A 27,387-nucleotide genomic window follows, 5' to 3' on the forward strand; every position below is an offset into this window, starting at 1 on the left:
AGATACCTAGCTACACTTAATAGACCTTCCTGTGAACCTTCTATCTGGAATATAGGTAATGGCTTCTGCTGTGACTAAGCGAAATCATGCATGGACATGTGACTTGCCAATGTGACTCCAAACACCATCTTGTTACCTGTAATTTTCCACACTGAGAATAATGGGTTTCCCTTCAGTTGGCAGAAGCTATAAAAGGCCCCGGAAACATCTCCATTTTGCCTCTTTCTTGCTCAAACCTCTGGACTATGAACTTACATTAACGGGAGCATTCTAACCAAAGGACTGAGGACCTTCCAATGATTTGGAAACAACCAGAGACTTAACTTAACAAGCCAGCAGTTTATTCCATCACTGCTACAAGCCTGATCCAAGAACTCTGCAAGTATTGTATGTATTTAATTCCTTTAACCAATTTTAACTCTCACCTTTCTTTCTTTCTTTCTTTCTTATAAATAAACCTATAAATTTTAAATACTAAAGGACTGGCAACAGCATGATTATTGGGTAAGATCTAACTTATATATATTGACCTGGGTGTGTGGCTGGTCCTCTTGTTAGCCAGTGTGGTGAAACAGTAGTTTACTTTTGTTGCTGGTTTGGTGCATCTCATGGGAGAATAACCACCAGTTTTGGGGTGTGGCTGCCCTATTTCTCAGCTGTTTGTCCGGAATTTGGTATTCTCAGTTGTGATCCACAGAGCCACAGTGACACACTCATAGGGTAGGTCTACACTGCGATCAAAATCCCGCAACACTCAGTCTCAGAGCCCAGGTCAGCTGACTCAAGCTTGTGGGGCTCGAGCCATGGGACTAAAAATAGCAGCGCAGATGTCTGGGCTGGCCCAGGCTCTGAGATCCCCAAGCCCAAACAATACACTGAAATTTAATAGCCCCGCAGCCCCAGCCCGAGTCCCAAGAGAGCTGGCCCGGGCCAGCCTCAGCCATGCCACACGTCTTTTGTTGCAGTGCAGACATAGCCACAGGGTAAGAAAGGTCCCCTTTCTTCTATTTGTTTATATAGTTGTAGCTGCCTTCACTTTCCCTCTAAATCAGGTCAGTTTTTTTAACCATACCCAAAATGTGGCCACTCTAGCCCTCTCTCAGTATTGCAGTGTGGGAAAACTTGACTGTCCCCCAAAGTTGACCATCCGAAGGACAAAGAAAGTTGGTCATAGGATTGTGGGATACTTTTGGCAGACTCCCAGAGAACGACTCCAGTGGGGCTGTGGCCACACTGCAAAGCAATAGGGCTTGAACCCTGGGTCATGCCTTGACTCAGGCTCAGATCCTCCACCCCTGTGGAGTCTTGGAGCCCTAGGTCTGAGCCCTAAGTTAGCACAATTTGTGTGTGTAGATGAAAGGAATGGGTAGGCTTAAGCCTGAGTTTGAACCCTAGGATTACACTGCTGTGTAGACAGAGCCAGTGAGATTTGGGCTCTGACTCACCCCCACCCCCCACCCCCAGCAGGGTCCTAGGATCTGGGTACCGAGGGCTTGCTGACCCAAGTCAGATTGATGCGTGTGTGGACAGGAGGAGGACTTGAGCTCAAATCTGTTTCAGAGCCCAGTCTTAGTGTGCAGTACAAACATACCCATAGACTCACAGATTCCAAAGGCAGAAGGTACCATTGTGATCATCTAGTCTGACTGTCTTTATAACACAGGCCATAGAATTTCCCACAAATAATTCCTAGAGCATTTCTTTTAGAAAAAACATCCAATCTTGATTTTAACATTGTCCACCACAACCCTTAGCAAATTTTTCTAAATTGTTACCCTCACTGTTAAAAATGTAAGCTTTATTTCCACTCTGAATTTGTCTCGCTTCAATTTCCCCAGCCACTGTATTTGATTATATTATTCTCTGCTAGATTGAAGAGCCCGTTACTAAATATTGGTTCCCCACATAGGTACTTATAGACTAATCAAGACACCCATTAACCTTCGCTTTGTTAAGCTAAATAGATTGAGTTCATTGAGCCTATCACCAGAAGACATGTTTTCTAATCCTTAGTCATTCTTGTCACTCTTCTCTGAGCTCTCTCCAATTTTTCAACATCTTTCTTGAATTGTGGACACCAGAACAGGACACACTATTGCAGCAATGGTCACACAAGTGCCAAACAAAGGTAAAAATATCTCTACTGATAGTTGAGAGTCCCCTGTTTATGCATCCAAGGATCGCATTAGCTCTTTAGCAACAGCATCTCCCTGGGAGCTCATGTTCAGCTGATTATCCACCACAACTCCCAAATCTTTTTCAGTCACTGCTTCCCAGAATAGAGTCCCCCATTCTATAAGGATGGCCTACATTCTTTGTTTCTAGATATATACATTACCTTTAGCCATATTAAAATACATAGTGTTTGCTTGCAGCCAGGTTACCAAGCAATCCAGATCTCTCTTTATAAATGATCTGTCCTCTTCATTATTTACCACTCCCTCAATTTTTGTGTCATCTGCAAACTTTATCAGTTAAGATTTTTTTTTTTTCCGGGTCATTGATAAAAATGTTAAATAGCACAGGGCCAAAAACTGATTCCTGAGGGACACGCACTTGATGACAATTTCCCGTTTACAGTTACATTTTGAGACCTATCCATTTGCCAGCCTTTTTATCAATTTAATATGCTCCATGTTAATTTTATATTGTTCTAGTTTTAATTGTTCTAGTGCACTACTAAGTCAAAGGCCTTACAAAAGTCTAAGTATATATTACATTAACACTATTGCCCTTATCTACCAAACTTATCTCATTAAAAAAAAATTAAGTTAATTTGCCAGAATCTATTTTTCATAAACCAATTTTGATTGGCATTCATTATATTACCCTCCTTTAATTCTTTATTAATTGAGTCCTATATTAGTTGCTCCATTATCTTGCATGGAATCTATATTAGACTGACAGATGACATGGGTCATCCCATTTATTCTTTGAATAGTGACACAACATTAGTTTTCTTCCTGTCTTCTGGAATTTCTCCAGTGTTCCATGAAAATCAACATTAATCGTCCAGTCAGCTCCTCAGCCAACTCTTTAAAAACTCTTCGATGCAAGTTATCTGGATCTGCTGATTTTAAAATGTCTAACTTTTGTTGTTCCTGTTTAACATCCTCCTTAGGTACTAGTGGAATGGAAAGAGTGTTATCATCATCCTCTGATGAGACTATATCACCTGTTTTTCCCCAAATACACCCAAGAAATATATCTTGAACACTTCTGCCTTTTGTGCACCATTATTGATGATTCTGCCATTCTAGTAATGGACAGATACGATTGTCGACTTCTTTTGTTCCCAATATACTTAAATTCCTTATTATTGTCCCTAACTTTGCTGGCCACATATTTCTTCCCCTTTCTTCCATTTGTTTTATATACATAAAATAGGAAGTGAAGGCAGATATAGATATTTGCCTTCACTTCCCCTCTAAATCAGGTCGGGTTTTTTTAACCAATATTCCTCCTTCCTTAATTGTGAGATTGTTGGTTTTTGGGTATCTAGTAAGGTGTTTTTAAAGGATTCCCAATTATCAATTACATTTTTCTGGTTAAATGCTTCTTCCCAGCTGATTTGGCTCATGATTGCTTTCATTTTTGTGAAGGTGGCCTTTTTAAAGTATCGGGGGGGGGGTGTGTGTGTGTGTTACTGGTGTGCACTTTATTCTGTTTGCACATTATAAATGTGATCAAATCATGATCATTTGTACCTAAGCTACAATTAATTTTTAGTTCTGTGATCAGTTCCCCTTTATCTTTCAAGAGGAGGTCTAATATAGAATTCCGCTGTTTTGGTTGCAAAAATTTTTCAGTTAGAAATTATCTTCTGTAGTATTTAGAAATTCCAAGGATGTTTTAGTACTGGCAGCATTAAACCTCCAGCATATGTTACTCAAGTTGAAATCCCCATGATCACACAGCTTTTTGTCCTACACATTGTAGATAGATGTGTAAGGAGATGGTCATCCTATTCCGTAGTGTGATTTGGTGGTCTCTAGCAGACACCAACTAATACCCCATCTTGTACTAATCCACCTCACTCTCCTCAGTCAAATCCCTCCTAAAGACCCCCATAAGAACTAATTCATGTTATTCAAATCTCCTCTCTTCCCCAATTATTATGGAATAGGGCCAGGGTCAAGGAAGATGATAAAAAGGAAGTAACATTTTAAGTTATGCCCAACTTCTGATCATTCAGCATGTTTTGTCCTTACTCTCTCCTGTGTACTAAGGAAGATGCTGTGACACTATTGACTTGAACTGGGACCGTGTAGAACATTGTTCCAACCAAGGCCCTGTAGTGGCACCAAATCTTGTACAAAGGGGGTCAAATAAGATGTCTAAGACAAGGTTATGGTTTGCTGGTTATGATTATGCTATTTGTATGCATGTATCATTTTTTGTATTTAAAGATATAAGTATTGGCTCTATACCAGGGGCAGGCAAACTTTTTCACCTAAGGGCTACATTGGGTTTCGGAAATTGTATGGAGGGCCGGTTAGGGGAGGGAGTTGTGGCCCAGCCCACGCCTCCTATCTGCCCCCCCCCCCAGGACTCCTGCCCCATCCAACCTCCCCTGTTCCCTGACAGCCCCCCCAGGACCCCTGCCCCATCCACACACCCCCCCCGCTCCCAGTCCCCTGACCGCCCCCAGACCCTCGCCCCTAACTGCCCCCCGCCATCCCACCCAACCCCTCCTCTCATTCCTGACTGCCCCCAGGACCCTGCCCCATCCAACCACCCCTTCTTCCTGTCCCCTGACTGCCCCCGAATCCCTGCCCCCTGCTGCCCCATCCAAGCCCCCCTCCTTCCTGACTGCCCCCATTCAACCCCCTGTTCCCGCCCCGACTCCTATCCACATCCCCACCCTCTGACCACCCCCCTGAACTCCCCTGCCCTCTATCCAACCCCCCTGCTCCCTGCCCCCTTACCGCGCTGCCTGGAACGCTGGTGGCTGGCGGCTCTACAGCCGCGCCGCACAGAGCACCGGGTCAGGCTGGGCTCTGCAGCTGTGCTGCCCCAGGAGCTCACAGCCCCACCACCCAGAGCATGGCGACGCCACAGCTCGCTCCACTGCCTTCGGGGGAGGGGAGACAGCAGGGGAGGGGCCGGGGGTGAGCCTCCCGGGGCAAGAGCCCAGGAGCTGGGCAGGAGGGTCCCATGGGCCAGATGTGGCCCGTGGGCCATAGTTTGCCCACTTCTGCTCTATACTGTCTGTATTTCAAACTTGTGCTATGCTTCGGGTGACACCTCAGACAAGTTGGTGTCAGCTCTGCGTAGCCTGCTTGACGGCCCATTAAGGAGCATCAGCTATACCAGGGGTCGGCAACCTATGGCACGCATGCCAAAGACGGCACGCGAGCTGCTTTTTAATGGCACGCTGCTGCCTGCCGAGTCCCAGCCACCAGCCCCACTCAGCCTGCTGCCGAACCCAGGCCGGGACCCCGGCAGGCAGCAGCGTGCCATTAAAAATCCTGCCCGCCCCAGCCCGCTCTTCTCCGCCCCCCTCCCCTCCCCCTGGGCAGGGTGAAGAAGCTTGGTCCAGCCGGCTGCTGCTGCAGAGCAGGCAAGCTCCCCCCCACCCCCCAGCCTCTTCCCCCAGTGTGCTGGGTTCCTGCCCCTCCTCCTCTCCCTCCCTGCCGCAGATCAGCTGATGGCCCTTGCGAGGGAGGGAGAGGGAGAAGCAGAGCCGCAAAGTGCTCGCTGCTCCGGGGAGGAGACAGAGAGGAGGTGGGGACGAGGGGTGGAATCAGGACATATCCCCTCCAGCCCCCTGCTGTGAGCCGCTCAGGGCAGGGGGCTGGGACCACCCCTAGGACTCCAGCCCACACCCCGAGCCCTCTGCCCTGACCCCTGCACCCCCCCACACACCCTCCCAGCCCTCTGCCCTGACCTCTGTACCCCCCCACACACCCTCCCAGCCCTCTGCCCTGACCCCTGCACCCCCCTCACACACACTCAGCCTCCTGCCCTGACCCCTGCACCCCCATGACCCCAGCCCTGACTCCAGCACCCCCCCACACACACTCCCAGCCCCCCCACAGCTCTTGCCCTGACTCCTGCACCCCCTCACATGCCCCCAGCCCTGACTCTTGCACCCCCCATACCCAGCCCCCCCATACCCCATGTCCTGACTCTTGCACCCCCCACATTCCCATTCCCACCCCCACCCCTCGCACCAAATGGGAGCTGCCCAGGTAAGCACTCCACTTACTGGCACTGGTGGTGATACTGGGAAACTGGAGTGTCTAAGGGAATTGCTTGTGTGACTTGTTGTTAGCCAGTGGGGTAAAACCAAAGTCTTCTCTGTTTGGCTGGTTTGGTTTGGCTTCGTATGCAAAGGAACCCCAGCCTTGGGCTGTAACTGCCCTACTTTAAGCAATTTATCCTGAATTGGCACTCTCAGTTGGGTCCCACCAGAACCAGCATCGTTACAGATGCACAGCTTCAACATCATACTGGTATCTTAAATCTCGACCAACAACTCAGCTTTTCACCTGTATTGCTTGACGCCTTGCTCCATCTACCACAGGCTTGTTCCTTGAGTTGTCAGGGGCACAAGGCAAAGGTGAGATGAGGTTCTCTCCCCCTCAGATTGCAAGCAGGAGGTCCTCTCATAGGGATGAACAAGTAGCATAGGAATGTTCAGCCAGTAATAGTGAGAAACTGAATGTATACAGCAGAGATTCGGTCAACAAATAACACAAGGTAAACATTTGAGAGGCTGCTCTGGTTCTTCTGGCTCTTAAGAAAAATTAAAGTTCCCACCCTTCTTTGTTCTTTCTTAACACCCTGACCCAGTTCAATCTTTCTTCTTTCCCATGTGCACACTGGCCCTTCTGGCTGCTCTAGCTTATATCAGTGCCAACTCTGGACCCCTAACATCCCGGAGATAGAGAGAGACGTAAATGTGACTTAGAGTCCCCTTTGCCTCTCCTCCCTCAGCTGTATCAAGGGGGAGCTTGGCCCAGATGAGGATAAAGCCCCAAACATACAAACACATAGACTGTAACTACACAATAGCAGAAAGACAGACCTCAAATAATGCCAATAAGTCTGGTGTTGAGAAGGAGTACAGGCTCCAAAACCAAGGTAAACATCAAGTAAAGAATGAAAAGTGAGTCTTTCCTGGCTTGTTGACTTCTCTAACACACAGTTTCTTGCACGTCATTGGCCTGCATCCGACACTCTCTTCCCGACTGAAGAATGTTAGAAATGAAAATGAAAGGCCGACTACTTTCCCATTGGCTTTACAGCGATTACATGATATCAATTGCTCACGCCAGCCAAGAACCACAGTAAGGAGACACCAGCCCAGCAAATCCAGGTAAAGGGAGGACTCCAAACTGTCTTTCTGTGTGTGTACTGCAAAACTGTTACATTTGCACACAGCTCCGCAGATACAGCCTACCCTCACAGAGCAGCAAACACGTTACAGTTGTATGGCAATATTGTCTCAACTGTCTCCTTCTAATCTAAAAACTGTCCATAGCATGAAAACAGGTCTTTAGCAGGCAACTCTGTATTTGTTTACTTTACCACCTACATGACCCTTAGTTTTCTATTCCCTCTCTGTGGATATAATAACTAGAAGGCAGTTGTGTTAGTCTGATTTCTTCAACACATTGCTGTTCCTTATAATAATGGTCACAAGGTGAGAAAAATAAAGACACCCAAGTTCTTCTCAGCTACAGGATGAGTATGAACAATAATGGGAATTGCGCTCTTAAGAGAAGAGAAACACTTCATTCACATAGGAAAATCACTTCACAATTACTCTAATTATGCCAGAATGATTCCTGGCCTGTCTACTTCTATAAAAAATGTCACCAAAAAGCTCACTCACACAGTCTGTCTCATCGTGCAAGAGTAGGGTGACCAGACAGCAAGTGTGAAAAATCGGGATGGGGGTAGGGGGTAATAGGAGCCAAATAAGCCCCAAATATCGGGACTGTCCCTATAAAAATCAGGACATCTGGTGACCCTATGCAGGAGCTGCCCTCTGGACATCTAGTCAGACAATTTAGGAAAGCTCTTTTCTTGTTTTACCTAGTATCAAGGAGCAGTGATTTCAGATAAGATTCCAACCTCCTTTTTAGGGCTTCTATAGATGGGGACACTCAGGAAAATTAATCTGAATTAATTAAATGTGTGGATTAGTTAAAAGGCATTAAAGACCTGTGGACACTCTCACTTAGAATTAACAAGGCTTTAATTCGGTTTAGTTTAATTCACTCCTTCACCTTTTGGTAAATACTCCTTCCACCACCCAATGAGTCAGAGCCAAACACCGACTTGGCATAGAGAAAGTTTTAACCAGGGTTCCTGAAATGATGCTGATTGTGGTTGGTCATGTCTGCGCTTGTAGCTAATTATGTTCAGCACTGGTTCAGCTTCACCAATTGCTGACAATGATTGCCAGCAAACACCTGTGCTCAACCTGGGGTCCCATTTCAACTGACTTCCAATATCAGGCCACAAAATAAACATGTATGGAATGATCTTCCCAGGCCCACAGCACCCAAGGAGACTACTCCTTCTATACCTCTCAGCTGTTGCATCAAAGGAAAACATGAAAAAGTGTTAACTGTAGTCCTCAGTTACCAAGATGGGTTCCACAGATACCCTGCCCCAATCCTGACCTATTATTATCCTATGACCAGTCTCTAAACACAACAATGTGGTTGGCTTTACAGTACAAAGTAATGCACACTGGAAAATGTAATCCCAACTATACATACAAAACACTGGGGTCTAAATTAGCTGTTACCACTCAAGAAAGATCTTTGAGAGAACTACCCAGAATGACTCCATGTGCGGTGACAGTCAAAAAAAGCTAACAGAATATTAGGAACCATTAGCAAAGCGATTGATAATAGGACACAAAATATCATAATGCCACTATATAAATCCATGGTACATCCACACCTTGAATACTGAGTGCAGTTCTGGTTGCACCATCTCAAAAAAAATATATTAGAATTGGAAAAAGTACAGAGAAGGGCAACAAAATGATTAAGATATGGAACATCTTCCATATAAGGAGAGATTAAAAAGACTGGGGCCAGTCATCCTAGAAAAGAAATAACTAAGAGGGGATATGATACAGGTCTATAAATCATTAATGATATGGAGAAAGTGAATAAGGAAATGTTATTTACTCCTTCACATAATACAAGAACCTGGAGTCACCCAATTAAATTAATAGGCAACAGGTTTAAAACTAACATAAGGAAGTAGTTCTTCACACAATGCACAGTCAACCTGTGGAACTCATTGCCAGGGGATGTTGAGAAGGCCAAAAGTATAACTAGGTTAAAACAAATAATTAGATAAGTTCATGGAGAATCAGTCCATCAATGGCTATTAACCAAGATGGTCAGGAAGGCAACCCCATGCTCTGGGTGTCCCTATGCCTCTGACTGCCAGAAGCTGGGACTGGACAACATGGGATGGATCACTTGATATATGCCCTGTTCTGTTCATTCCCTCTGAAGCACCTGGCACCAGCCACTGTCGGAAGATTGGATACTGAGCTAAATTGGCCGTTGGTCTGAGCCAGCATAGCCATTCTAATGTTCTTATGCTCTAATACAGCAGTTCTCAAACTTTAGCAACCCAAAGACCCCCACATTGATTTAAAATTTGTTGTGGACCCCCCTACCCCTCCCACTCAGCCCCAGGCCCCACCCTCACTCCACCCTCATCCCCCAGGCCCCACCCCCACCCACCTCTTCCCGCCTCCGCTCCACTCCTTCCCGTCCTTTTCCCTGCCTCTTTCCACCCCCTCCCCCGAGGGCACCCCATCCCCGCTTCTCCCCTCCTTCCCAGCATCTCCTACATGCTGCTGAACAACTGTTTCCCAGCATGCAGGACGCCCTGGCAGGAAGGGAAAGGAGTTGATCAGCGGGGCCAGTGGACCCCCTAGTGTACCCTTGCAGACCCCCGGGGATCCGCAGACCCCAGTTTGAGTAACGCTGTTCTAATACACTGGTTTATTAAAGATCCCCAAAATATATGGCTCAAAAGTAAAATCAATGGCACCACAAATGGGAAGTTTACAGGTGTAAATCTCACTGATGCCAATAGGCCCTAAGACTACACCCCCTACACATCAGTCGGAAAGCAGGTTTCCCCCTCCCCCATCAACCATTGTAACTTTGTCAGCTTGAATTTTTTAAAACTAGCTGTTCCATATTCAAGATTTTATTAGGCAAGTTCATTAGGTATTGTCAGCATAACATGTGCTTTCCCTTCACAGCACTCAATTAATCATTGCTCCACTCACTGGATAGCACAGCACATGCACAACAGAGAACTCAAAACATTCTGGATTATGAACACACTGGCAACGTGAGCACTAGATCTTTCTTGGACTGCTAAAGTGTTCCACTCATGCCATTAGTTAGGTCACAAATTATAGGCAAATGCACATTTGTGTCAGGTTCTCAAAGCCAAAGTATTATTTTGAAATAATGCTTTCTCTCCAGTATTCTTCCAGGTGCCATACACTTTTCAAAATTTATATAAAAATAAAAAAAAAAAGTCGTCACATCCTTGGGATCAGCATCACCCTAGAGACCTGCAGACACATTTTTATTATGTGCTCGGTTTTCGGAAGAAATGACAGCAACTCCCATGGCCTTGCACAAAGCTTACCAACTAATACATTAAATGAAGCTAGCATGGGCAAGCGGAGATAAGGAAGAAGTTCTGGGAAGGATGGTGACACTGAGACTGACTGAAGTTCAGAGCCCTGCAGGTGGACACCCTGGCAAAAACAGGAAATATATTAAATAAACTAAAATAAAGGGTTGAAATGCCATTTCTTACCTTCCTGTTGAACTCACTACTATTGCTGCAGTGCCAGAATGTCACCCGAGCTGCCAACCTGCTCCTGCCGGTAGGAAGTGGGCAGCAGCTCAGGCTGAGTGTAGCAGTGCCAGGTTGATACTCCCCTTCCCATGCAGACAGGAATTGGAAGTGGATGGAGCCTTGGCTATACTCCTCTCAGTGCACCAGCCAGCACAGCTGAACTGGTGCACAGGGAGGCTGGAGTAGCTTATTTCCTCCCCTCCAAGTAAGGGGGAAGCAAGGACTGTATTGTTGCTCCTTCATTCACAGTTCAATCCCTGCTCTGCTCCTGGGTCAGCTCAGGATAAAAATCATGGCTGACAGCATTTACGGATGACTCAAAGATTAGCAGAATGGTCAATAATGAGAACAGGGCAGTCATACAGAGCAACCTGGATTGCTCGGTAAGCTGGGCCCATTCAAGCAAGTTGTATTTTAAGACAGCCAAAATTAGCAAAGGTAACCCACGCTTCTGTTACATGTTTGAATAGGAGAAATCATTTGCGGGTGGGGGGAGGGGAGGATGGGGAAGGGAGCCTGCCAGAAGAGTGGACCAGCTGTCCCCTGACTCCAGCTACTATGGGACTAGCTGGTAAACAAAGGAAAAAGGTCACAAACCCTTGAAGAATGGTTAATAGGGTATCTCCAAGGATGGGAACCAATTCCACTCTAAAAAGGCATCAAACTCTTCAGTGCTGGATCCAGAGGGAGACAGCCATACCAGAGGGAAGGTGAAAATCTCTGTGCCTGAGGGGTGATGCTCACAGGGCTGCTTTTACTAATTGCAGCAAGAAGATAATCACAAGGAAGAGGATACCAGCCTATTTACAGAATTAGGCTCATGCTGCTTGTTCAGCTCAGGACAGTGTGGGGACATTAATGCCAAATCGGTAGTGCATATTTTAAATGCCTAGGATTTGTGGCCTATGTACCATTTTGGTACGGACAATATCGGTATGCCTGATACTACTATTTTTTGTTTGTGTAGTTAGAGCCCTGCAAATCTGCGGATATCCACTTAATATCCACGGACCATGTTTGCGAATCGCGGATCAGATGCGGATACAAATTTTGTATCCACACAGGGCTCTATGCGCAGTATTTGCTGTACTGCTGCAACAATAAGTTTGTGTTTAGATTTCTGAGGAGTCTTAAGTAAACCCTCAAAGCGTCCTCTTATAAACTTAAAGATCTGTTTTAGTGTGAGCAGCTTTGCTACATTGTGGTGTCTTTATTCCAAACTGGAGCATCCACGACTGTCCAAATTTGCTTATTTATCTTATATGTTATCATCCACAGGTGGGAGCTCTGCTGTGAAAACCAGACTGAACCCGCTCACTATTCCTACAGTAAAATGGAATTAGAGTGGGTACTTCTGTAATCAAAGTTTAGTGGGTTACACATACATCTAGCAACAAGGAATGCAGGCCACACCTAATTAATTAATCTTTAAATATTCATGGTAAATAGGCCCAATGGCCTGTGATGGGATGTTAGATGGGGTGGGATCTGAGTTACCCAGGAAAGAATTTTTTGTAGCATCTGGCTGGTGAATCTTGCCCATATGCTCAGGGTTTAGCTGATCGTCATATTTGGGGTCGGGAAGGAATTTTCCTCCAGGCCAGATTGGAGGAGGCCCTGGAGGTTTTTCGCCTTCCTCTGTAGCATGGGGCACAGGTCACTTGCTGGAGGATTCTCTCCTCCTTGAAGTCTTTAAACCATTATTTGAGGACTTCAATAGCTCAGACATAGGTGCGGTTTTTCGCAGGAGTGGGTGGGTTAGATTCTGTGGCCTGCGTTGTGCAGGAGGTCAGACTAGATGATCATAATGGTCCCTTCTGACCTTAGTATCTATGAATCTACTCAATGGGGGAGCTGTGTACTGTAAAGCAGTGACTCTGAAAAGGATTTCGGGATGATACTGAATGAGCAACTCAACATGAGCTCCCAGTGTGGTGCTGTCACAAAAAGAGCTTTTGTCACCCTTTGGTGTATAAACAGGAAATGAGCAAGTAGGAGTGGGGAGGTGATTATACCTATGTACACGGCCTTGGCGAGACCGATATTGCAATACTGTGTCCCATTCCAGTGCTCACATTTTACAAGGCTCTTGAAAAACTGGAGAGGATGCAGAAAAGAGTCACAAAAATGATTCGAGGCCAGGAGGAAATTCCATACAGTGAGAGACTTACAGAGCTCCAGCTGTGTAGCTTATCAAAAAAAAAAACAAAAACAAAAAAAAACTTAAGACTGAGAGGTGACTTGATTACAGTGTATAAAGATATTCACAGGGAGAAAATACAACATATTTAAGGACTATTTAATCTAGCAGAGAAAGGCAGAATAAGAACCAATGGCTGCACACGACAGCCAGATAAATTCAAATTAGGAATAAGGCTCAGATTTTTAATTAGGGTGATTAACCATTGGAACAAACTACTAAGGAAAGTCCAAAGTCTTCAGATCAAGACTGGATGTTTTTGTGGAAGACATGCTATAGCTAAACTTAAGTTATTGGGCTCCATACACAATAATTGGGTAAAATATAATGGCCTGTGATACGCAGGAGGTCAGCGTAGAAGATCCAATGGTCCCTTCAGGCTTTAGACTCATTAAATCTATGAGCTATATGCTGCCCTTTACTAAGGGCAGATTGTAAGACTGACACAGAAATACAATATTTATAAGTAGCATATTTTAAACAGTAAAAAGGCAAAACCCATTTGGGTAGGGCTTTGCCTCCTCATTAATGACTGGTTGGCGGTAAAGCCCTTTAGTCCAAATGTCCATCATCTGAGATGAAATGCTTGTGGTAGGGATCACTATTGCTACTGTTGTCATCATCATAAGCTGAGCCATAAAATAAGAACATGAACTAAAAATAAGGTAAGGATTATTATATGTGTTAATGGTAAAAGTTATACCACCAATTAAAACTGGGGATCAAACTTTCAAAAGCACCTAAATGACTCAGGAGCCTAAACCTCATTTTCAAAAGTGGCTTATGCAATTCAGAGTCTAAATCTCACTGAATTTCAGTGGGACATAGGAGCCTAGGTGCCTACATCACTTTTGAAAATGTGACTTAGTCACTTAGGTGCTTTTGAAATTCTTACCCTAGATTCTCAGCTGCTGTAAATGTGTTACAGCTGAGGTACTGGCATCGTGATGTGAAGGAATCCTGCACTGCTTGAGTCCTGTATTGAAGCTTTGCTGCGGAGAGAGGATTTTAGTCTCCATAAGTCTCTATCCAGCTGTTTCCTAACCACTATGTGCACTTAAAATAAATATATTAAAAGAAAATTTAAAAAGAGAATAAATGAGAAATGTGATTTTCAGAGTAAACTGTGGAGAACTGGAGTACTGCTACAGCACAGGAATGTTCTCTCTAGGGCAGCAGTTCTCAAACTGTGGATTGGGACTCCAAAGTGGGTCATGACTTTATTTTAATGGGGTCGCCAAGGCTGGCGTTAGACTTGCTGGGGCTTGAGGCTGAAGCCAAAGTCTGAGCCCCATTGCCCAGGGCTGAAGCCCTCAAGCTTTGGCGCCCCCCAGGGAGGTGGGGCTCAGGCTTTGGTCCCCCTTCCCGGGGTCATGTAGTAATTTTGGTTGTCAGAAGGGGATCACAGTGCAATGAAGTTTGAGAAACGCTGCTCTAGTGCAAAACCACACAGGTGGCAAATGGATGCACGGGAGAGCCCTATGATAAATCTTTACGTTAGAAGTACAATATATTGTATTAGGACTTGAATGACAATCAGTAAATGAGCTGGCTAGATGAGTAACTTAACTGTCCTATACTGTCTGTGGATATTGATATTTATAATTGAATTTTGCTGATCTCTGTTGCCCAAAGTTCAGTTAAAGAGTTATGGATATTTGTTTTAAAATAAATATGTAATTTTAAGACTTCTAGTGGTGTTCATTTTTAACAATTGTAGAGGTTTATTGGTTACTTCCCCCAATCCTTAGGCATTAAAACCTTTTTACAAAGAGAAATACTCAACCCTACTTTCTTTACTCAAGTAAAATGCCTATTTATCTCAACACGAGTTTTGTCTGGTTAAGGAGTATAAAACTAGCTCTTTATTTTATAGCAGAGCAGAGTTTGGAGACAGATCTTTCTCTTAGGGCTCTTTCCTTTTCAGACCTTATTTAGGCCTCTTTTCTTTTCCTACAGCATTGCTCCAGAGTGCCAAACAGTACATGCTGTCACTGAAAAATATAAAATCCACTCAGTCATTATTCCTGAATTTCCCAAGGTTAACTACAAGTGTGAATGTGGCTGTTGTAACAGTTCTTAAGTAGTTATTTCCTATCTTCTTTTGCAATTTTTATGCTGAAATTAAATTAGGAAATTATTTCGAAATGCAACATTTACTGTACAAAAGCATTGACTTTGATAGGGAAAACATTAATCAACTTTGTTGCAAGGGGATATGACAGGGTAGTTGCACTGACCATTCTGACCACCTTTGCTTAAGATCTGTCTTCATTACAGATAACCCCCATTTTGCAGCTGACCTACTCACAATCGTTTTATTTGAAAATGCCCTTGTCAGTTTATCCTTGCATCAAATATGATCTATGATGTTTCAGATGAGGGTCTCTTTCCTTTATTAGAACTGATCATTATTCAAGTTTCAGATCATTTATTTAAAAAACAAACAAAAAAAAACCACCCTCACATACTCAACTATTTGGAGATCATATGCATTGGAATTTCACTACTCTGTCTCTTTCTGTTGCAGTTGTAACAAAACTTGCAGCCTAACGGCTCAATAAAGGGGAAAGGGGAAGTATGAATGGAAAATATTCACATAAAATTTCTTGGTGATTCACAAAGAAAATATTTGTTTTCACAGCAACAAATCAAGTGATTCTAGGTACTTGTGCTTTCTTATATCAAAACACAAAGGCCCAGAGCAGAACGAACATTTTTCTCCATAAATGGCTGCATGCATAGTTAAATAGGTTCTCGGCCTCATTTATTCATTCTTTTTATTATTTTAACCCCAGGAGTTATCATTTAGGAAGCCAAACACCTCTCCAGCCAAAGCTCCTACAGAAATTCCTTTTTCTCGGCTATTGTATATTCTAGGAAATATGTACTGAGCAGTAAGCTGAGAGGTACCTGAAATGTACGTAACTGGGGACTATATTTGTAATGTTGGTAAAAAGTCAAAATAGCTTGAATGTTCATGCTCATCATGGAGACCAGAGATGTATCTGTATGGAGACAGCTCAAAAGCAAAGAACAGTCATTCCTGCAGTTCCTTCAGTGCATGAAACAATCTGATCTTCATAACACAATACACTTCTATACAGATTCCTCCAAATTCCCTACAGGACTTCACAGAGTGCAAATCTAGCAGTGCAAGCTCTTCAGGGAAGTTACATTCTTCACCTATCTGCACTGTGTATGTAAGTCATATCAGTACTAATGTGAAAACCTACAGTCAAGCAGGCATGGACTTCCCTTCTTGTATATAATCTCAGCAGAACCCATTGATGTAATTATGTCCTTGCACACAAGACTTCTTAGATACTAAGGGCCAGATCATGTACAACAGAAGTCAATGGGAGTTTTGTCATAGCCATCAATGAAAGCAGAATCCAATCCTTAAGTAATAATTATGAGTCACACACACGCGTACCCCCAAAGGAACTGGTAAAGTGCTCAATCTTTGCAGGATTAGGATCATAATCTGGGTAACAAAACTCCAAGAATTATTTCAATCCATTATTATTTTTAAAATATCTATATTACAATTTATGACGTCTGTCTGCCTAAATTGATACAGTTAATTGCTGATGATGGGTCCCATCTTTTCTACACTGAACACAATGTGGAAACCTTGATTTTCACTTGAATTTTTGCACACCTCTACCAAAACAATTTTAAAAAAACCCCAAAACCTAAAACCCAGTACATCATTGCATATCTAGAGGTCACTGGCCTTAACAGCCTGTAGATAAGGTAGACGTTTTTATAATGAAAACTTTGTACACTTTATTGTGGCATTTGTGAAAAAACACAGGAATTCCTGTTGATTTGCTGGAGGGTTGTTTGGTTGATTTTTGTTGTTGGGTTGAACTGGTGTGTGTGTGATGGTTTCCCTTCTCCAAACAGAGCCTTGAATTCAACGAGAATTTAAAAACACCTGACACTATGCATGAAGAATTAAGCTCCTCCCACAAGCCCTAAGTCCCTCTGCACTGAAGCATATGTATCATGATCAGCTTTATGTATATCTCTTAATATGCACTTTTTAAAGATGCTATTTAATATCTGGCGATTCACAAGGTATAGAATAAGCAACAATATATGGCTAGTTAGATAATTATATCAGATACATATATGCAAGGAACGGAACAATGGTCAAGTCCTTTCCCCACTCAGGAATTACCAGTGCCTAGTACAACTACCCCATCTGAAGTCTGTTATTGCTTACTCAAAATCCTTGCTACATTTGTTGCTTTAAATAACTCAGAGTTTTAAGCTGAATTTATCAAATTCAGGCCTAGAGATCCATTGATTATACTGTTGTGTATTTTAAAGCATCTTAAATTGGGTGAGTTAATTGTGTAATGTGGACTATTGTCCACAGGATTAAGCTACAACCTCCATTCCAGAAGAGAAAAACTCAAGTGGATTATCCATGTAGCTCACTCTCTTTCATGCACAAAAATACTCCAAAGCACTAGCTCATTTGGAAAGAAGAGCTGCAAACTGGGTTTTAAAATTGAAAATATTTTATAATACAGAGTTACAAAACTGTGTTCAAAATATTTTAAAGGAAAAAAAAAGTCACTCCAAGGCTGAGACTGAATCGACTGAATTTCAGCCTGGAGCAAATTTTCATAATTAAGTTATAAACTCATGAAAATAAGGGTCTACAATAGCAACAGTTATTACAGGCCTTCAACTACAGCTGTGTTAGAGTGTGCTGCTATAATACTATACATGCATTAATGTTACTGGGCTGCAGAAATTACATGTCTATGTCAACAGATGTGTTTCTTGGAAGCCAGCTACAAAAATCAAGTTTATTCAAATGTTTGCCAGCTACCATATGCTGCAATACTACTTTAAATGCGACATAAGGCTTTGAGAACATACTTTTACTGCTATCTACACTTTGTTATTTACTTTCCATTTAGACTAAATACCAGAGACGGGGCACGCTAAGGGGTGCAGTGTCCTTGCTGTAAAAACATTCTACCAGTTGTAATATTTAGAAAGAAAAAAAATATGCATAGCACTAAGGCCTGGTTTGAGCACAGTTAGTGTTCGCACTCGCATAGAGAATTTCTGGGAAAGATAATTTTACATAGGGCATTCAATTTGGGAACTTTTAATAATGGCCAAACATAATTAAAAATCATGCAAAAATCTCTGCATGAAGATAGCAGTACAGGAATGACTCGGTATGCAGAAAAAGAATTCATTTGCTCATATTCAGAGTACAGAAAAAAACCACGATATATTTTAAATAATATTTGAACTACCTTGGGCCCAATCCTACTCCATTGAAGCCAATGCCAAAAAGCCAGTGAGCTGCAGGATTGGGCCCTTTATGTTGCCACAAGGACTTGAACAAATAAACAGAGCTGAATCATGTTCTAAGAGCTTCTACTATGTTTCTCCAAGTGGGCCTAAGTAGCAAAAGCATGTTTTTCAGGTCATTTTTGCAGTGCAAGTACAGCAACCATGTACAGCATCAATTGTACATTATATACAGTTCACCCTACTAAAGTACAATTATCTGACTGTAACAGGGGAGAGTGATACGTTCAGAAAATCGAGGGAGCTTTCAATGTAATTAACAGGCAGTGGAGGGTCTGAACCTATTTTGGATTATAGGGGATTTCTGATCATTAAGTTTGTACTGTCTTTTCTGAACTGAACGTTTTTGTTCATAAAGTGCACGATTTGTTGTGATATTTTGAGTGGCAGAAGGAAATCTGATTTTTGGTTTATTAATCTATTATTTGGAATTTATTTTCATTAAGAACTTCATCCTGAGAGACTCAAATATGCTCAAAGTTAAGCATGTGCTTAAGGGCTTTGAGCACTTGGGCGCTTATCCAGCAAAGCACTTAAGCACATGCTTAACTGCAAGCACATGAGTCTCTTGGGTTTAAAGTTCAGCACATGTTGAAGTACTTCATTGGATCAGGGCCAGAGCACTCAGCACCTTGTAGGATGGAGCCCTAAAAGCTGAAATCCTTTCAACCAAGCTAGGCTCCATAAAATATTCTCCTGCCTAGTTAATACATCTTAAATCGGTCTTAAATTCTTTTAGGAAACTTTTCCAATTCCATTACCCTTTCATTGTTTAATTTATGCCATGTCCATCTTTCCAATACACATTATCACAAAGAAATACCAAGTCAGTTTTATTCACAATGATGCATCTGCATATACTTGGCACTACGCCCAGTAGGCTTCCCCTGCTCTGGAAAGGAGCCAAATACTGTACTCAGCAGCTTAGGAGTTATCGATACAGGTATATGACTAATGCAATCATGCCATAGCCATCAAATAAATCAGTCTCTAAGAGAATATACATCACTGGTGGCATAACATACCCTTCCCACAATGTGCTGAAGATCTCCAGCAAAGTAGTAAGTAAACAACATTCCTTTTGGCCTTGTTTATAGTATTTTATGTCAGGAAGGCTTCCACTCATCCATACAAAATGTAATTTGTATGCTCTAATCATCCAGGGCCAGATGCTGCCCCTTCCAAGTCAAAAGTACTCACGCCACAGATTTCGGCAGATCTCACTGCGCTATCATGGCAGCAGGATTTCTATTGTAATAGGCCCTTTGATTTGCTTGGCTCGGTGCTTGAAGGAGCTGGCCTCTGGGAAGGGCTTGTAGATCTTCATTTAGCAAGCACATGGCCAGCATTTTACTCAGATAACATTAATCCAGCTTGTCTCAGGTTACATATATGGACCAAAATATATGTAACAGAAATTCTATTTAAAAGAGCATAATATTAGGGGCAAGGCCATGTTGCATACCTCGGGATCTAAAAAACAGACACAATCTTTGCTACAACAATAGAGCCTTTTCATAGTTTTCCACCTCAGATTATTAGGATGCTTCCAAACAATGTATTAATTGTTCAACAATACACTGTATAAGAATGCTATACACGGCAACATCATGTAGTAAGGGTTGCAGGATTCTTTGGCTTGTGACATACATGAACTAAAAGGCACGCCACAAACATGCTTTTTGACTGTAATGATTAATGGTTGTAGACAGAAGCACTGTATAATTTGGAGCCATAATACATGATCTAGACCATTGGCACAACCCAGAAGTCAAACCACAGCCACACATGTATGATGTGCAAGGCACATACCACAAAACCCAGCAACTCCATCTCCCATTCCGTTGAGCTAGAAATGGTACTGTCAAACAAGAAAACTGGGTCTATTTTGCTCGCTCCAGAATTGAGAAGTTTTAAAAGAATGTCGCCAGATGTAGTTCTCATTTTACTCATGCTTAGATAAAGGTGCTTCCCCTTTGACATGTCAGGTTTGGTCGGAAGAAAATAGATACTGTTTTACTTTACACAATATGCATTTCACTGTAATCCACTCATTGGATCACATCCATCCATATACATCTAATAAGTCCTCCAGGGAGAGTCAAAAATCTACATCATGTTCCTGATGCTAGAGTGTGCATTTGGATCTCTGATTCAACTGACAGATGTGTAAAATCACATGCAGCCAGAGTGCCAGACAACTCCCTAGCGACAACACAGGTGCAGATGGTGAACAAGGCAAGTTATTCCAGCTAAGGTCGGCATTAGCTTATACTCAAAATGCTCCCTTCAGAGTGGAGTTTTTCTGATGATGTAGTCTGAGTCAGGGATCTGGAACCCCGCCCTTTCTGGTGGACAGGAATATATTAGCTCAGTTGGGTACAGAGGCTGCAGGGATGAAATACATGCAGCATGTATGAAAGAAGTCAAACTTCGAAGATCCCCAGTGGGCCATATCATTTGGCCTCAGCTTTGCAATAATCACCACCAGGAACAATTAGGGTGTGTTAATCACCATTCTCTCTTTTTTCTGATAATTATGGAATCAAACACATATGCTAAGAAAATGCCTGATGGAAAAGGCATACAGATTGAAGATTCTAGGCCAGGCCCTGACCCATGCTTCAGCTGCTTTGCTCCAGTCCACTGGCACCAAATAGCATGGAGGTGGCTCAGTTGCCTGCCCAGGATTCCACAATGGCATAAAGGTTGGCTTAGCCAGCTCTCTGGCCCCTCTTCCATCCTTATACAGGGAGTGTGGCTGGGAACGTGGGGCATAGCCAGAACACTGCTTGGCTCCAACAACCCCCACCTGCTTGGCTCCAACAACCCCCAACAGGTTTGCAAGCTGTTAATGCTAGACACACACTTGAGCAGCCGACCACTGCTTTAACATGTGCTGGGAATTAAACTGGCCCCTGGCAGCCCCAGGAGCAGGGGGCATAAAGGTGGCATACAGCCACCACTGTTCTCTCCCTCCTCAGATCCTGCACTGGGCAGAGCCTCACCAAAAGCAAAGCTTGAGCCCAGTGGCTGCAGTAACAAGCTCTGTCTGCAAGGCTCTATGAATAGTCCCTCTCGAGTAATGTTCAGTACTCCTGAGTACAATGCAAACACTAAGACTATTTTATTTCCTTCAGATTTAGAAATCTTTAATCTCAGATCCTTTAGCGCTTTTTGACTCCTCACACTCCTCCCCACCTCACAGACCTGAACGGCATCTATAATCTGTACCATCCCCACATGACGTACAGGGCCAATTTATCCAAGTAATTGCAGGAACTGCCCATTGCACAAGCACAGATCAGGACCTGTGCAAACCCTATTTGTGCACATTAAGTTTGAAAATCTAGACCACAGTGGTAATGGTCAAATGCAGAGGTGGTAAGTAAGATGCTGTGGGTTATATGTCAAGAAGCAGCTAAACATGGTTGTATAGCCATCTATGGAGTTTACAGTGGCACATAATTAATACTCTGAGGAGCTGGAAGAAGGCATAAGAAAGAGTAAGTTAGAGAAGGGCACTCCTTCTTTAGCCTACATATTCATATATCTTCCAGCTGTTAGTTGTTTTTCTTGCTACACTTGTGTCTTATAGCCTCTTGGCCATCTGCACCAACCTAGATTCCTTCACACTCAGTGGGTCAAATTCAGATTTGATGTGCAAGGGGATTCAAGTTACACCTCTAAGCTCGGGTAGAATTTAAGCTAGTGTAGTATACATGCAGAGGGTGCCATGGGAAAATGCAAGATGCATACACTTTAGACTCCCCACAGAATCAGACACTATAGCTTCTTTAATATCAGTATCATTCTCCCTAAAAAAACCTCCAGAAATCTCCAGTTTAAAATATTGATGGCAAAAAACCAAACAGAGGATTTATATGGTGCACCCACACAGTGTGCAGAAATTTTTCACCAGCAGCTTTGATCATAAGAGCAAAACCATACCCAAGTGAACTGTATGCAAGACTTTTCTTGATGCCAATTGTAGTTCTCTCTCTCTCCCTAAGCAAAGTAGGAAATACCTATTACTTCCCACCTCGTAACCAAAGACAGAACAAACAACCATATATTTTGCCGCCTCTAATACACAGCTGCTTTAGCCTTTAGGTAACCACCTATTCTGCCTGTATAGGAGAGCCAGCCACAATTCAAGGGCCCAAACTTGAAGGTTCAAACACCCAGAACACTCATTGAAGTCTAGGGGAGTTTTGGATGATCAATACCTCTCAGGGTCAGGCCCAAAATGAGCTCTGTAATACCTATAATACGTGTTTCTTTAATATTATCGAGCATATAACAACTTCTAACTTATGGGTGATCTAGATGAATTTTCAAAAGCAGCAAATTAATAGACCATTTAATCAAATTTAAACAAACGTTATTTTCAAGACTACAAAGAGTTCAACATGAGGATTACAATAAAACAATGATGCCTGGCCTCTGTCTCCAGTGAGCCATTAAACTGATTTAATTTCCTTGAAACAACCCAGTAAAGCAGATAAGGCAGTTGGTATGGCTGTGTTTTCCTCTGAAACAGCTGTGTTTGTTGCTATGGATATTCTTAAGCAAAAAGTTTCAAATCGGTAACAACAAATTCATATAAGATGTAAAGAACTGAGTAAATCTTGCCAAAAAACAAAACACAAAAAGAGTCAGGATGCTGCTTATCATCGTTAATTAAATACATCAGTCTGATTGATCTGAAAATAACAGAGCTATTCTCATAATTTAAACACAGAGCTAACGCTTATGTAAAAATATGTCTTGATGCTTTCATTTGACAGCTCTTGGATCTAGATGTTTTCATGAGCATCACAAATGGAACAAAACATATGCCTTAATCAATTTCATATGTCTTTTGTTCTGGGTCCTATTTTTAAAATCAAACTTACATATTTCTGTAACACTGAATATTTATTTTCAGTCTAAAAGTGAAAATAAGTCTCATTCAATTGTGGGGCAAATGTGACATCTCTGCATCCCCTGCAACAGTAATTAAGTGGGGAGCTTTGCAACAGAAAAATAAAATAAGACTTGCAAAAATCTATCATTGGGCTGCATAAGAACTATAGGACCATGCCATCAACCAGGTACATAGAATGGAAAGTTAAGAAAATAAGAGATTGAACTGTTAGTCCTATACAGAAGGTAAGGATTCCATCCATCAATAGATCATCCATCCTCAGAGATTACATCCATAAACTAGTCTTATTCCATAATTTTGCATGAATGCATATAAAACCTTCACAATTCTCTCGGACTGAAGTTTTGCTTTCAATGAAGAATTTGCATACTATTCTTCAAGAAGAATCTTATTTACATTTATCATTGTCAATAATAAAATTCTACAGTCTAAGTTGTGTCACATCATCAGTATTCTCAATTTACAATTATAATAAATAACCATTAAACCAGTTTCACTAGAATGCGAACACATACACCAGTGTTCGTGATCTAGAACACATACCTCTTTCACACTGAGGTCCAGTGAAACCATATGTACAAGCACATCGGTTTGGAGCCACACATCTCCCTCCATTAAGGCACCCATTTTCACAGACAGCTGCAAGTGAAGGGGAGCAAAAAATAATCTTAATTGACATACTTTCATAATAGACGTTTTACCAGCTTCGGGAAAAATGGTGACAACGGGGACTCTAATGAGAATGAATATATTTTACTTTAATTTAGATAAAAAGTAATTGAAAAATAGATCCTGTAAGTCTAAATTTCAGTTTTTACACAACTTCACAGACTAAACTGAGTGAAGAATATTAATTTTTCCAAGGGCATATATTGCAAACACCTTAAAAATCAAAATCCCTCTGGGCTTCTGGTGTTTCCCCTGTATGGTACAGTCTAATTGTACTAGTTTCAAACATCCCTTTACATTTGGCATTAATTTAAGTAACGTTTAATTACTAGAGAGTACACAGATTAGGGCTGGGAAAACACATTATCTCCATATTCTCCAAGTTCTGTCCATGCCTTTGTATAGTCCAGGAACAAATTAACAGACTGATTTGTTCACTCAGACCTATCAGAAATATGATTAAATGTCCCAGGGTTTCTTGTCGACAACCAGTAAATCATGGTATCAGACAGGATAGTCAAAAAAAGATATCAGCTATTCATGTTTCATTGTTTGGATCCAAACAGAGGAACACCAGGTCTTGCAGCCTCATATGACATGTCATGTTATGAGATATAGAACCCACTTCTCCTGACATGAAAGTCCAAAAGCATAGTTCCAGTTGTCAAAGATAATTCAGTAAATGTAATATTCACATGAAACAAACCTACTGGATTTTACATATAATTTGTTTTCGCAGTACCAATTGAAAAGGCAACTGATCTCTTTCCAAATGGAGCAGCCCCACAGGGTTTGCTCTCTGAGGTGACTCCGTTTAAGCAATATCTGTCTTAGTGACCCTGACTCTACTGAAGGAAACATCTATAAACACACTTTGCAAGACCGTCTTCCCTTACCTACTTGCTATTTCACATCCAAACCACACACATTGATTCCACCTACTCATTCATAACAAAGTTCTCCCTCCCCTTCAAATTCCTATGATGAAATTCTGGCCCCACTAAAGGCAATGAGAATTTTGCCATTGCCATCAATGGGTCGGGATTTCATCCCTAGTTCTTACCCAAGGAAGAAATGTTTTTGTCTGTATTTAAATAAATTTTCTTTGTAGGACTAAAGCAACATGACAGCACTGGATTCAAAAGTGATCTCTGAGTTTATTAGAACTGTTGCAGCCCTGATGGGAAAGACACAATTAGCATCAGCCTTTGGTACTCTTCAAACAGTGGAGTCTGAAATGCCGGTGGAGACTCAACCAGGAACATTGCAGTCATGGGAGTTACAGAAGAGAAGAGGTGGGTTTATACAGGATCTCACTAAACCTAGCAAATATCCTGTCTAAAAGAAGCAAAGGACTCTTGTCATCCATTACAGAGATCTCACATAGGGCTGCCTAGATCAATTATGCACTTCTTTAACAGAGCAGCACCTACATTAAAGGTGTTCCCAGTTATTTGTATTGCCTAGTTAGTATAGCTCCAGTCTGAACACAACAGCTAAGAAGAGATATGTAATTCAATGCAAAATATGTTGGTCAAGGAGAGTAACTATGTCAAGCAACCTTAACTAATGCCAAAATGAACAATCTGGTTATCAGGTACACTACGTAATTCTATATTTAAAAATACACATATTACATAAAGTTACTATATTAAAAAAATCCTTGAGAAACTCTACTGTATGGAAACTGAATCCCCTGATAATACTGAAATTTAGGGCCTACTGCTGCAATGTGTAAACTCCTGGAGGCCAATGCGAATTTTGCTAGTGTAAGGATCAGGTTATATCCAATTATTATGAATTTATTTGATGTTTATTTTAATAGTTCTGATCAGAAAGAATTCACTTGGCACTTAATTCAAAGTCACGTGTGTTCCTGTAAAATTCCACTGTAGTTCACCAAGAGCGAGTCCAGTGTTAGCAGAGAGTTAGATTTGAATTGTGACTGATCAGTCTCTTTCAATATTGTGTACCTTTACAGTCTACATATGTAAATATTGGTTACTTACGCTGTCCACAATGTGTTCCTGTATATCCTTTCTGGCAGAGACAATGGTCATCACTGCAGCTACCTCCATTCATACACCTGATGTTGCAGTGTTGTACTTGAAAGAAAAATAATAATTTTTCACAAGTTAGCAAAATAGTCAGGAATAGCTAAATGGCTCAGTGATTATTTTAGGGTTTCATTCTGTGAAGAGCTGAGCATCAAGGGCGTCATTAGAAATAGAGGGTGCTTAGCATCCTTTAGGATTAGGTCTCTGGTATGTAGAAAGTGGAAGAGAAAACAATATTACGTTTCAGTATTAAGGGACTCAAAACACTACCAGAAACAAACGAGGGTACAATCTCCAGCTCCTATTCATTGAACTAACTAGAATTTCACACACAAGTGAGGGCTACAGGATACAGCCCCAGTTTACAGTGGTGAAACTAGGCCAGCAGAAAAGGGAAAGCAAAGATGTTGGCAGACACTACCAGGCAGTAGCACCAGTGCTTAGCATCAGCGCAATGGAGGAATAGGCTCATGTGGGGAGCCAGCAAGACCCCTGCTCCTGTTAACACATGCAGACCAGGAAGGGGACCTGCAACATTAGGCCCTCTAGTGGGAGAAGGTGGAACTGCAGTGCAAATTCTCTGACTTGTCGATGTAGGGTCTTTACATCACCAGACAAAGGTGCTGATGGTTGATGTGTTGGGGGGGGGGTGTGGAGGAGGAGTTTAGGGCAGCAGTGCTCCCCAAGGCCAGAGAAGGGGGAAGTGCTCCCCCATCTGTTAACAAAGAAAGGGTAGCTGTATTTCATGCTCCCCGAAACCTACGCATTTGCCGTTTACGAATGGTTAACATGCAATCTACCTCTTATGCCAATAAAGCTGAAAAGCCTGCACTACACTTTTCTGATAATAAGGACAAATATGTGATTCAACTAAGATGTCAGGAACCACTTAAATATCAGGCACTTCATTTGCATGGAAGCGGAGAGGCCTCGTGATTTCATTCTCCTCACAGTTCCCACTGTCTAATAGATTCCAATTGAGGCAGACATTCTGAATATGTAGCCAGGAAATGGTTTCCTTCTTAACAGGAACCACATGAAAGGCTCCTCCCCAGATAGGATTACTGTCAGATTAACATTTTGGTAGATTGGCACAGAGCACAGGATACCTACTACGTTGTCTGAAATGCTCAGAAGGACTGAGGAAAAGAGACTGCGCAAGCAACCACTCCATGTTACTGACAGATGGCAAATCACAACTGAAAGTTTGCTGCAGCAAAGCTCCTTAGATCCCTTGGCAATTTAAGCTCCACAAAGATGCAAGTGAGATGGTTGTTGGGTTTTTGTTGTTTTTAAGGAGAAATAATACT

The 27,387-nt window shown here is 42.3% G+C and overlaps 1 protein-coding gene across 1 annotated transcript in view; it reads right to left on the reverse strand.

Annotated features, from left to right (window-relative positions):
* FBN1 (fibrillin 1) overlaps positions 1 to 27,387 on the reverse strand; it is a 217,129-nt gene that overhangs the window by 161,096 nt on the left and 28,646 nt on the right. The window contains exons 5-6 of the mRNA XM_074966374.1: positions 26,030 to 26,125; positions 23,895 to 23,990 (exon numbers count right to left, since the gene is read on the reverse strand). Of these exons, the coding sequence (XP_074822475.1) occupies positions 23,895 to 23,990; positions 26,030 to 26,125 (192 nt within the window). The remainder of the gene's footprint in view (positions 1 to 23,894; positions 23,991 to 26,029; positions 26,126 to 27,387) is intronic.

This window comes from Natator depressus, chromosome 10, assembly GCF_965152275.1.
Source record: "Natator depressus isolate rNatDep1 chromosome 10, rNatDep2.hap1, whole genome shotgun sequence".
Lineage (NCBI taxonomy): Eukaryota > Metazoa > Chordata > Testudines > Cheloniidae > Natator > Natator depressus.